This window comes from Rhinoderma darwinii, chromosome 5, assembly GCF_050947455.1.
Source record: "Rhinoderma darwinii isolate aRhiDar2 chromosome 5, aRhiDar2.hap1, whole genome shotgun sequence".
In the NCBI taxonomy this organism is placed as follows: domain Eukaryota; kingdom Metazoa; phylum Chordata; class Amphibia; order Anura; family Rhinodermatidae; genus Rhinoderma; species Rhinoderma darwinii.
Window position 1 is genome coordinate 265116398 of NC_134691.1, and position 13471 is coordinate 265129868.

Genomic DNA, 13471 nt, shown 5'->3' on the forward strand with positions numbered 1-13471 from the left:
TCCTGATGACCTTTAGCCTCTAAAGAATGACTAGCTAAAGGAAATGGGCAGTATTTTCTTCTAAACTGGAATTCGGAGTCCATGAGGAAGTCATGACTGACTTCCACTGTTTGTCTAAGAAGTCTTGCTCTCACAGAAGAGCCCGCATGTCATAGACAAGCACAGAACTAATAGAAGATTGTAATGCTGACATAGAGGTAAAAAAAAAAAACAGTCAGTGGCGTCTCTTTGTAAAATATCATAGCACATAGAAATCAAAGGGCCCATACTAAAAGACTGAACCCCTTTTCTTCTCTGCGTCCCAATATCTCCCCTTCTTACATCCTTTGAGCTACTAGTTATATTTGTACTAGTAAACTTCCGTTATCAGTCCTGCCATTTATTTTTACATCCATAAACAGCATAGGCCAAATCTGATAACTAATGCCTCTTTAACACTATGTTTGCCCTGCACGCACATACAGAACGTCAAACGTATTCATAGTCTTCCATTTTACCGTTGAAAGGTCAAAAGAGTGACCAGCGTATAATGCAAAATGATAGCTTGTAATGACTACACAATATATACTAATGGCCAGTGTATTTTTTTTTTACATTTCCAATGTAATGTCTAAACTGACGGTCAGTATCCATTGGCAATCCTCCACTGGAGATATAGAGATGAATAGTAATAAGATGGTTGGTGCACAATGGGGGAGAATTACAAAGTAAAATTTACTAAGCTAAAATTCTGCCTCAAATTGTGCCACAGAAGTAGCATATATGGTGTGTGCCAAATGTATTATTTATTTTAGACAATTTTTGGGCCTTCCTTAACAGTTTTGAAAAGTGTAAAAAAAGGGGGCGTGGTTAAGTCATAAAATGCAGCAGATTTATTAACAGTGTGCACCCATTTTTTGATGCAAAAGACTGCTGTATAGTATGCCAGCCATGACGTAGTATAAGAAAGAGTGTTTAAAAAATAGTGTCTCGTGGCAAGATGAATTAAATTTTTTAAAGTATGCGTCAATGTGCTAAATTTGGCGCAGATTCTGCCTGTCTGATCTAGGTTTACCATATCTAAATTTAGATTGTGTTGTACTCAGCAGCCCCATGGAGAATAAATGTAGAAGCAGCATGAATGTCTGTCTACCGCTTCGTTCTTCAAAAAGGGGACTCGGGTTCCCCCAGTGATTAAATACGTATCATGTGGAAAGTGGCATCTTCCTCATCTTCCAGCAATCTGCAGAAGTTTTTTTCCTGCTTGTAGGCTCTATGTTTATGTTTTGAAACCTCCTCAGTCGCCCCAAAAAGATGTCTAGTATTAAACAGTAGATACTATAAAGGGAAAAGGGGGATGCAGCTGCAGTCCCTCTGCCTCAGCCTGTGTGTGGACGGCAAAAAAATAGAGGTTTTACAAGAATTTCTGCCAGACTGTGGTGTATTTCTCGTAATTTGCCTAAAATCGCAGCATTGCTGCAAGTAGGAGAGGTGCAGAACCTTTAGTGACATCATGGCCTCATAATCAAGGTACTGCGCCGAGGTACGCAGAAAAGGAGAGTTGAAACCGTTAAGAGTGTTTATGTTGTGCATGTATAGTGTGTGTACTGTATATAGTGTATGCTGTGTGTATAGTGTATGTAGCATGTGTGTAGTGCCTGTGTTTAGTAGGGCCGTACTGGCCATATGGCAGTTCTGGGAAATGCGAAATGCGCAGATACTTAGTGGGTGCCCACACAATTATACCTGCTCATTCTCAACTTAGCAGCCACAGTGACCTATGTGGCACCCATGGAGACAAAGAGGCCCAGCACTGGCCATTATTTATTGGAAATCAAGCCCAATAGATAACGTCCACCATCACTTACTGTTTCTGAAGGTCAACAGAGTCAGGACCTAGTGCGCCCGGAAGTAAAGAGGAGCCAGGAGCGAGGATTGGTCAGTAAATTGAGGCGTTTGATCTGGAGCCTGAATTAATTGGTCTCAATTGATTTTAATTGGTCTCAATTGATTTTGGGGTTTGGTCTGAGGTTTGCATTTATTTTATGGTCTGGTCTGAGGACTGAATTAAATTTGGAGTCTGGTGTCTGGGTCAGCATTTATTTTGGGGTATGAAGAAGGGCTCTGAATTAATTTAAGTGTTCTGATAGCTAAATCCCCCAGACAATAATGACCTACTTGTGTGCTACTGATGTCTTTTATCAAAATTAAAATTACAGTGGGCCTTCACCAGTTTTCATTTTTTGCCCAGGGGCCTCTTCCAACCTTAATCTGGTCCTGACAGGAAGGAAATAATTCTTTAGAGTAGGTGTATGAGTTCCAGCCTACTATAATCCTTTTAACCCTCCTCCACAGGCTGACATAGTTATGAATTGTGCTAGGATTATGTAATTAATTTGGCAGCACAGGAGCCTGCAGTCTATTGATTTTTGGATTTCTGGGTATTAACACACAGGTTTTTTTGTGTGCATGAGTGTTATCGATGAAAACATTGATAAACCTTTTTAATGAGCACAATGAATAATCTGACAATCTCGGTTTACTGCAAATGCTACTAGGCAAACATCACCCATATTTTATTTAATTTCTTACAGAACGTCTGTTAACAATTTCTTTCTGGACGTTTTCCTTATGAGAGTGGTTATATGTAATTGGGTTTAGATTGATGACACAAATGCTGCAAACAGTAAATGTAAATTAAATGAACTAATTAGAGGCAGAATCATACTGGCCATTAAACTTTCCAGAGCCCTCTAGTGAGCGTGGAGTTATCTAGGCCCTTATTTGTCAGGTTATTTGTTTACCATTGATCTCTCAGAATGAAAGGGGGACTTTGGTTGAATTAATGTTTGGTGGTCCCAACAGGAAATTTCATTACGCTCTACTTGCTCGATATGATTTACACAGCCTGCAAGGGCACTGGTATATATATATATATACTGTATATCACTAATATAGCATAGGATCTATCTAAAATAATATTTTCTTCTCTGTACAAATCTATAGCCAGCTATTGAACTGAATATCAAGATAATTTTGCGTATCACATTTTTTGTGTGCATTCAGCACATATGCCAGGAAATGCTCCAGGTATATACAAACGTATCCTACACTACGTTTTCGAATACAGATAAATCCCGCAAAAAGAACAGTATATCGTGCTGTATACGTTCTTATCTTTACAATGGGAGTCAATGGCAGGTGCATGAATGGCATATATTGAAGACTGTTTCCTAATTTTTCTGTTTTATCACCACTATATCAGAGTGTGCATTGTTTTGTGTATTTGTATGGCATAGAGTTGCATATATCCTGACTATATGTCTGACTATTATTTATTTAGGGCCTAAATAACAAATGCTTTTTCCCTGCCAACTTCGATAAACAAATAAACCTCTGGCGACAATTAAAAAAACCACAACGTATTTCAATATGTCGTCACCCCCCCCCCCCCCAAAATACAATTAGAAGCTAGGTGGGGAAAAATAAGTACATCCTTCCTACTTCCACAATCAATATGGGCAGGTGGCAGGTGCAGAAAACCACCTGTTCACATCACAGTACGAAGGAGCACATGTACCCATATATGCAGACAGGGGTAGTGGCCGGTGAACAGAGGGGAGGAGTGGAAGGAGTGAGTGAGGAGACAATACTGAATCTGTGTGGAGAACTGCAGAGCCCAGCTACATCCTCAGCCTGCCAGGACAGAGAACATGACTGTCCACTGCCTAGTTGTACAAGTAGAACCACTAGAGACATTTCGGCTTGACAGCTTCCTCATCTATGACTCCCAGAAATATGCTCAGATATGGGAAACCTCATACAAACGAAGGATACATCCGGCACCCAGGCAAAGGATCAAATGTACAAATCTTTATTTTAACCTCCTCTGAATCCCCGTGATTAGCGCTTCTACAACTTAGGGAGAAGTATGAGGCACTTCTTGGGCTGACTGATGATACACAAAGTCACAGTGAGACCGATGAGTGACACCAAGGAGGCCCGCTCTCTTTCCTTCCCATCTGTGAGTGCACACAAATCTCCCCCCTTTTTATGAGAGATTTTGAGCCCAGAAGGTCTGCCCAATTCCTTTGCTCTCCCCTCAGACTGTGGATAAGAGGCAAAGATTGAGTAAAATGGGAATTACTAGACCTATGGACTGCCCCTCTCTATGTACCTATCACTACTCTCAGCCTCTGTATGGACCGGCCCTTTCGTTGTACAATCACACCCCATCTAATGATACAAGCAGCTGCCAACATTAGGGACTATAATTTGCTGTTCAATCTTAGTCCTCAGAAATTGTAAGCTAGTTAGGTAAAAAGGCTGATACTACTCGTGTGTACGGCCCCGTGCACACAGGTTCTCAACTAGATAAATTACAGTTAATTTTAAGTCTTGAACATGTGCTAGTTCTGCCTACCTGTTGCTATGGCAATAAATGCCTCTACCTTTCACTTTACCTACCTGTAGCTTTATTGTGTCATCTGCCACTTAGTGAGTGCTGGGCAGAGGTTCCCCTGCCACTCCTGGTGGAAGAACCTCCCACTACCCATCCTTCAAGCAAGACTTGCGTGGCGCCACTGTGCAGTGAATAGTAAGTGAAATTGTCTGAACACCCACGGACACTGAGGGAGCCAGGTGTTACACTAATCAAATTAGTTATTTCTCAAGATGTGTGACTACCTTTATAGAAGCAGAACTTTTGGCAATGTGGTGTTCTGGAGCGCTCCGGTGTGTGTCTACATTATGCCAAGTAGAAAGGACATTAGCCATGACATTAAAGAAGCAATTGTTGTTACTCATTAATGTAGCGTCCATGGCCGCGGGCCGTCGGGTTTACTCACCTCCCGACGCCCACAGCCATGAATCTGTGAGCGCTGGTCCCCATCTCCTTCCTAGGAGACGCCAGTGCTCACTTTCGCTCCGTTCGGCTGTGTCCCGTAGGGTGCGCGCGCACGCTCGTGCCCGGCCTTAAAGGGCCAGCGCGCGCAAATAGGAGGAAGTTATCATCATCAACTGCCACGATTTCCTGGTCTATAAGAAGGCCCCTGGCCTTCTAATCCTTGCCTGAGCGTTGTTAGTTTTCCCAGTCTGTCTTGCAAATGGTCCCTTAGTGTTTCCCGTTCCTGCTGTGACCCGTGCCTTGTTCCCCGTTCCTGTTTCCCGTGCTGTTCCTTAGTATCAAGTCGTGCCACGTCCTGTGTCATCTGCCACGTCCGGAGGAATCCGCCACGTCCTGTGTCGTCTGCCACGTCCGGAGGAATCCGCCACGTCCGATGTCATCTGCCACGTCCGGAGGAATCCGCCACGTCTTGTGTCATCTGCCACGTCCGGAGGAATCCGCCACGTCCGGAGGAATCTGCCACGTCCAGAGTAATCTGCCTCGTCCGGCGGAATCCACCACGTTCTGTGTCATCTGCCACGTCCGGGGGAATACGCCACGTCTGGTGCAACTTGCGTCTCCTGTGTCATCCGCCACGTTTGGCGCTGTCTGCTGCATCCATCTCCATCTGTGCCAGAGCTGCGACCACCGTCTGGACTATCCAGGTACCCTTGTGCAGGACATTGTATTTCTGGGGTTTCCCGTGGTTTGGCCAGCTGCCTCCCCGCTACGGCGGTACGGCCTAGTGGGTCCACTACCCGCTTTGTGACAATTAATCTGGGAAGGGTCATAAGGCCATCTCCAAACAATTTGAAATTCCCCATTCTACAATGAGAAAGTGTACTTACAAGTGGAAAGCCTTCAAGACAGTTGCCAATCTTCATAGTGGGCGTCCCAGCAAATTCAGTCCAAGGTCAAACCATTAAATGCTCAGAAATATAAAGAAAAACCCAAAAAGCTACACCGCGTGACTTAGAGGCCTCTGTAAACACATTAAAAGTTTATGTTCACGACAGCACAATTTGAAAAAGACTGAATAGTATGCCTTTCTGCCACGATCTGTCGGTGTTTGAACCCCCTGGCCGCACCGCCATAGCGGGATGGCAGCTGGCCAAACTACAGTGTGCCAAGTTAATATATATAGTCCAAGCACAAGGGTACCTATGATAGTCCCGACTGCAACACATAGGCACAAATGGGATCTTGACGGCAGGTGATGCAGGCAAGACAGGTGACACCAGACATGGTCTAACACAGCAGACGTGGCAGATGGCAGAACTCGACTCCAACAATATAGTGGGCAGAGGTACAACTACAACACGGGATACAGGTCGCAGGGCACGGGAACAATGGGAATAGGATAACACTAAGGCTGGGTTCACACACCCTATTTACCGACGTAATTTGCGCGTTTTAACCTCGAATTACGTCCGAAAATACGGCTCCAATGAGCCGACATACATCTGCCTATTCATTTGAATGGGCTTTACGATGTTCTGTGCCGACGGTCATTTTTTTTACGCGCCGCTGTCAAAAGACGGCGCGTAAAAAAGACGCCCGCGTCAAAGAAGTGCCTGTCACTTCTTGGGACGTAATTGGAGCCGTTTCCCATTGGCACCATAGAAAAACAGCTCCAATTACGTTGTAATGGACGCAGCGAAAAACGCCGGCAACATGCCATTACGTCTGAAATTCAGGAGCTGTTTTCTCCTGAAAACAGCTCCGTGATTTCAGCCGTAATGGACGCTGCCGTGTGAACATACCCTAAGAGACCATTTGAGGAATACGATCATGGGCTAATTACTGATGTTAAACATGTGCGCGCACTGGCCCTTTAAGGCCGTACGGGACAAAGCAGATTGGAGCGGAAGTGAGCGCTGGTGTATCGTGGGAAGGAGATGGGGACCAGCGCTCACAAGTCCATGGCTGTGGGCGTCGGGGGGTAAGTAGTCCCGACAGTCCGCGTCCGTGTATGTTATACTTTGAGGGGTGGCTAAGAAAAATGCCCATTCTCTCCTAAAAAAATATGACTTCACAACTTTTGTCAAGAACATTAATAACATACTGACATGGATCAAACATTGCGCTTCATGCATCCAGGAATACAAAATGTATCAAGTCAGAAAACAAAGCCCCACTTTACTGATATTGTGAAGTAAATTAGATCAGAATTTTTTCCATAAAACAGAATGGTAGAAATAACTTTAAAGGGGTTTTCCTTTAAAGGGGTTTTCCTATGAGGGACATTTATGACATATCCACAGGATATGTCATAAATGTCAGATAGATGCCTGTCCCACCTCTGTGACCCGCACCTATCTCTAGACAGGTGCCCCCTAATCCCCGTTCTACCTTTTTCTGCTATCGCTGCCTCCCAGACACTTCCTGGTTGTATGGTCGGGAGTTCCGAAAACACTGTAGCTTGCTGAGCTATGCTATTTCCGTTAAATCCCATAGTAGTGAATGGCAGTTACGGAAGCAGTGTAGCATGCGACCTTTGCTGTTTCCGTAACTACCATTCAGTTCTATGGGATTTATGGAAATAGCGTAGCACATTGACCTACACTGCTTCCTAATTCATGGTCGGAATTCACCTGCTTATGCCGCAACACAGAGCGGCAGAATGGGGTTTAGGGTGCTACATTGTAGAGACACATGCGGGTCCCACTTCTGGGACCCGCACCTATCTGACATTTATGACATATCCTGTGGAAATGTCCCTCATGGGAAAACCCCTTCAGGATATTTCTTAAAGTGTAACAAAAAGTTCATTAAAATTTTGACATGTCATAGTGACATGTCAGAAGTTTTGATCAGTGGGGGTCTGATTGCTGGGACCCCCACCGATCGTTAAAATGAAGCAGCAGAAGCGATCAGGTGAGAGCTCCGCCACTTAGTTTCTGAACGGCTCTGCACGACTTTCCACGGAAAGCGTAGCAAGAAGTGTACGGACTCCACTTGCTATAGAGTTCATACACAGCTCACTCTGCTTTCCTCAGGAAAGCTGATCAGAAACGAAGCGGCACAGCACTCATCTGAGAGTGACATGTCAGAAGTTTTGGGAAAGTTTAGATACACTTTAGGTATGCCTGTTGTCTTTTCAGTTATTGCTAGTGCCTGCTCTTTCTCTTTTTCTTAATCCTGAAGCTCTATTTATTTTTCCAGGTTAGAGTGAGCCCATTTTTCTAGTGGTAAACGACATTTTCCAGGCATTCTCTTCACTCTCCTATGCGCCACTGATGTTTGCCAGAGACTTGGTTGAAGTAGGGTCAAGTCCATAGCAAAAGGAGACGTGACTAAAGAAGGGAAGATGATAAATAGATTTTTATGTACATGGGCATAGTGTGGAAATTAAAATATTACTGCACCTGTGCAGGCAACCATACAAACTCACCTGTACATTTAGGGTGGAAGAAGTTTGCATGCTTGATTCTAAAGCTAAAAGACAGGTTGGCATAAATCACTATAGAGAATACGTGGATCTTCGTCCTAAAGGATTTGGATCTACATGAGGACGTACCTAATAGCAACGATCTAAAAAAATTAAGATTTGATGTACATGTGGGACATTTTTATGTTGAAGGCAACACTTAATCATTATCGGAAAACCCCTTTAATAAAGAAGTGAATTTGACTACCCTCTTAGTAGGGAGTGGCGGCCATGAGTTTTACTATGGGACTCCATGATTTCTGTTTATGCTCCTGAAGAGATAGATACATAACCGATTGTACACATGGGCGGCTGCAGGGAATGACTCAATGTGTGGTGATATAGTGTGTTACATAATATGATAATACATGTTCTAAACACAATTATTCAACATCTATATCACTTAAAAACATCCCCAATATGAAACCAAGTATGACTTGGTGCATTGACCACATACGAAACAGGCAAACCTAAACAAGAAGAAGATCAATACTAGCACAAAGATGATGAATATAAAAAAATATATTTTATTAATGAATCGATACAAACACATTAAAAAAAAAAGAGTCACACAATGAAAAGAGGCGTCAACATATGCAGGACAAGATATCATATGACCAGGGCATGAACATACATGAATATGGATGTGTGCGCATATATATGACAAGTGTATGGTGACAACACTGGCTGTGTCTGGATTATATCAAATTAATACATGTTAAATGCCAATGGGAGTGTAATGTAAAGTGCTGGATGCACGTAGGAAAACATAATAAAAAGTCAGCCGCTGCAATGTGCATAGGTAAAGAAAGTTTGTGGAGCACATACAGCGAGATACAAGGCAGAGAGACACAACACTGGTGTCCACGAGCCTAAGAAATAAACGACAGACACATGTACAGGGAGATGTACATACCAGGGTTCATAGTGCTGCTAAAAGAAGACGCCAAAGCCCGACACGCGTTTCGCCGGATGCCTTTGCCCCCCCCCTTCGTCTTTTAGCAAGACTATGAACACTGGTATGTACATCTCCCTGTACATGTGTCTGTCGTTGCTTTTGCTAGGAGATTTATTCTGTAGACTGAAAGGCATTTACTGAATTGCTGGAAAATGGTAGACTAATTATCTGTTTAGATAGAAGGTTACAAAAACAAAAGCTGTTTCTTGGTCTCATCTACAGTATGTGACTCATGCCATATGATGCTGTCATATTTGTCTCAGCATCCCCCAACCCTTGGAGCGCACTAATGCATTTAAGCCTCCACAGACAAATTTTCGCTTTCATCTTACAACATAATTTGCTTAGAAGTACAGATTAAATGCTGTTCTGTATATTTCTAGGTTTTGTAAATATTGTAATTTTACATAATTGTTTTATAATTTATTCCATTTTAAAAGAAAACATTTTTCCCTTAATGTGAAGCATACTCCTTTGTACAAATATAATGTACTATGTTAATATTACCTATCTTGCATTCCAAAAATGTACATGGCTACCAATGGTACATGGTAAAAATGGTACATGGCCAAACATAAATATATGCTCTGCTCTCTTTATACCCTGTTATTTGTATATTATATAATAATGATATATCCCGAAGTCATGCATACAGAATCTCTAATTTGTCTACCTCAAACTCACACCCATGTACACTAAACTTCCTAAAAAGCCAGTTGACCTCCCAGTATATTTTTGGAGTGAGAAAAGGAGTACCAGGAGGAAACCAAACAAGCATTGGAAGAGGATAGGGCCAGATTCACACGAACAAGTGCAAACTCGGACGTAAAAAACGCCAGTTTTTTTCGTCCAAGTTGCACCTGTCCGGGTCCCGTTGTCATGGATCCCCATAGACTGGAGTCCATCGAGGGATCCGTGAAAACGGAAGAAAATAGGACATGTTCTATTTTCCAACGGACCCTTCATACGGTCCGTTGGAACAACTGCCGTGTGGACGGCCCCGTTGAAATACATGTGTCCGTGTGAGGGACGTTTTTTAACAGCCGTCACACAGACGTATACTACGGTCGTCTGAAGTCGGCCTGAGCCTCAGGATCCCAGTGCTCTGAGGCAACAGTGATAACCACTGAGACATCATTGTATGTTGCTAATTGACTATAACATAACTGCAAAAATAATCATTACTTTCCGCAAAAACACAGTATTTTACCGCAAACTTCTCACATAAACTATATATTCCCTGTAAAAATGGAGGGGCATATTTGTAGATTAATCATTATATTTTTAGCCCCCAGTCTTGAAACTATTATTTTAGTGAAGCTACTGTGATTATCCCAGTTTATATCATTCTTTCAATTCGTCATTGTTTTGAACATATAATGTTTTTACATCAATGACTTTAATGTCAACTTGCATTCATGTCAAAACTAGTTCTTCATGTAGGCTATAAAGAAGTAGGAATCATAGCCGTGAAGTGAAAGTTCAATGAAGAACAAAAGATAACATGAAACTGAACTGATGACACACATCAAAAAGTCACAAATATCAAACTGTGCCCTCAAGTCTCACGCAGCATTAAATGTCTCCAGCATGACAATGTCTTGTTTTTTAATACATTAGTGTGATATATATATACAGTACAAAACCTGATGAAGTCTTCATCATTGTGAACACTGCTGCAAGGTTCTTCCATTCACAAAAATATATGTAGTTTATATCTCAAGTATTTCAGCAGTGCAAACAAGCAGAATCCATGGTAAAGGGATATATATATATATATATATATATATATATATATATATATATAGGGATAACAGTTTTTCTTTCAAACAAGGCTATCCTCTTAAGAAAAACTAAAAGCTGCATTCATAGAGCATGATTTTGAATATTAAAACCGGGTGTAAGCAGTCCGGTTACTTCCTATTTGGATTTAATACCTCTCTTAGGAAAGTCAGCAGTGTCAGCACTAGGTGTGAGATCTGCGCCGGCGGGAAAGTGAGCAGAGAGCCAGAAACACTCGCATTATGTACACTTTTGAAAGTGAATGAATGTTTTGTGTGTTTTTAAACAACTTTTACATCGATTTTTATTTAAAAATCTATTAACTTTTTACGATACAGCTTCTTTGTATCCTGTATACATAGAAGCTGTGTTGTTTCATCTAAGCTGATTCCCTCAGTTTAGCTGAACTGACGACTCAGCTGAGATCAAGCGCTGCATATCTCTGACACACAGGATATTATCGTTGTGGGCAGCACATCTCTCTGTGTAAACAGGGAAATGTGCAGCCTACATGATGGGAATGTATGGGGACGAGCGATCGCTCGTCCCCATACATTGCTGATCATAGATTATAGATCCATGTAGAAGAAGCCCCGATCAACAAGCTGTCTCGTTGATCGGCACTAGTTTTAACAGGCCAAATTGGCCAGTGTAAAAGTACACTTACAGTGATTCATTGTCTGTCTGAGGCTCCAAGTCCTAAGGGGCAGATGACACCCAGTGTAAATTCACGCTCAAAAAATCACACTCACTTTTTACCCATGTTGGGTGTATTTACACATGCTGGATATGTGGTGTTTTTTTTGGGTGTATTTTCTGTGGTCTGCCATTTCATCAGAATTTATGAAATCACAATAAATCCCCTTCACTTAGCCTTACAAATTGTTAAACATCAAAATAGAGGACTTTTTTTTAAATAGTTTTCCAAAAACAGATGCACATTAAAACATCATGCATTCCCAGCAAGCTTTCTTGCCTTTTGTAGCTCTTTTGGGAAGAAGTCCAAAGTGGATAAACCATAGTAAAACTATACATATATTAGTAAAACTATACATAAATACAATTGAATGCCACTACACAATATCACTGCAGAAAGGTTTTGTTTTTGTCTTTTTTGGCATGAGAAGTTGATCCAGTCTGACTGATCAGATATATTCTCTTGCAATTGAATTAAACTTTTCTAAAGTGACAAGGTACCCTAAGACCTCATGAACACGACCGTAGTGGTGTGCACGGGTCGTGACATGCGGCTCGGACGGCCGCAGAGTGTGACCCGCAGCCGCCCGCAAGATTGCCGTGTGCATTCATTTCAACGAGCCTCGACCGCAAGATGCGGCCGTAATAAGACATGTCCGTTCTTTTTGCGGTCCAGGCTCCTGGGCAATGCATGGACCATGGAAACCATGGTCGTGTGCATGGGCCCTATTGAAATGAATGGGGTGAATTTCGGCCGCAAAAATATGTTCGTGTGCATGGGGTAAAACAATATTGTGACACATCATGCAAACTTGTCATCAATGATACAATATGAAGTGACACTGTTGCTGCTACACATTAGTCCAGTTATTGTCAGAATAATGATGCTGAGTTTGCGGAGGAAAAATAATATATAGTACAGTACACGCATCACAGCACTTTCTACATTGGAAAAAAATGTCCTACCTTAACCTTTCTTCTTCTTTCTTCCTGAGGCTGAAATCTCGCTGGACAACCTGAAGGACATGTTCAGCTTCATCTTCAGTAAGACCAGAAAGATCCAGTTTCCTCCCCATGTTTTTCGTAATCCTGAAAGCAAATAAAGAAATCTGTACATCACATAGAATCTGAGATTATGTCCTTACCTGGAGAAAGATAAAATGTTTCTGCTAATTATAGTGATCATACATATTTTCTATGAGCTAAACTCACAATACAGCCACTAGCATCTGTAAAAAAATAACTTAGCTACTAGGATTTCACTCTTTGCATCAGGAGGAAGATCACAACAAAATACAGAAGAAAGCCGCAAAAAAAACGGCAGCTTTCCCTCCATCCTGCACATATTTTTCCCTGCAGAATGTAAATGTGGAGACAGCTATCGCTAGTAGTTGATAAGAAAGTACATATACCTGGGCCATTATCATACATGAGATTATTGTACAGTGCTTTGTGTAAAGATGAAACTTTCTAGAAAGCAAATCAATAGGGAAAGCGCTGTGTAGATAAAAAGCCAACAAGGAATACAGTTAGGCTATGTTCACACCTGTGTTGTGCACTTCTGTTGTTCTGCTTCGTCAGAGGAGCAGAACAAGGGGATAACGGAACAAACGGTTGCACGAAGGACACTGACGGTTGCCGACGGAACCCACTGACTTTAATGGGTTCACAATGATCACAAAAAAGACGGGTTGTAGGGTGGTAAAGGCCCATAGGGACAGTTTTTATTAATGACTTCTAA

At 42.1% G+C, this 13471-nt stretch overlaps 1 protein-coding gene across 2 annotated transcripts in view; it reads right to left on the reverse strand.

Annotated features, from left to right (window-relative positions):
• MYRIP (myosin VIIA and Rab interacting protein) overlaps positions 1 to 13471 on the reverse strand; it is a 474673-nt gene that overhangs the window by 394696 nt on the left and 66506 nt on the right. For both annotated transcript variants that reach the window (XM_075827100.1, XM_075827101.1), the window contains exon 2: positions 12697 to 12819. In XM_075827100.1, the coding sequence (XP_075683215.1) occupies positions 12697 to 12806 (110 nt within the window). In that variant the 5' untranslated portion in view covers positions 12807 to 12819. The remainder of the gene's footprint in view (positions 1 to 12696; positions 12820 to 13471) is intronic.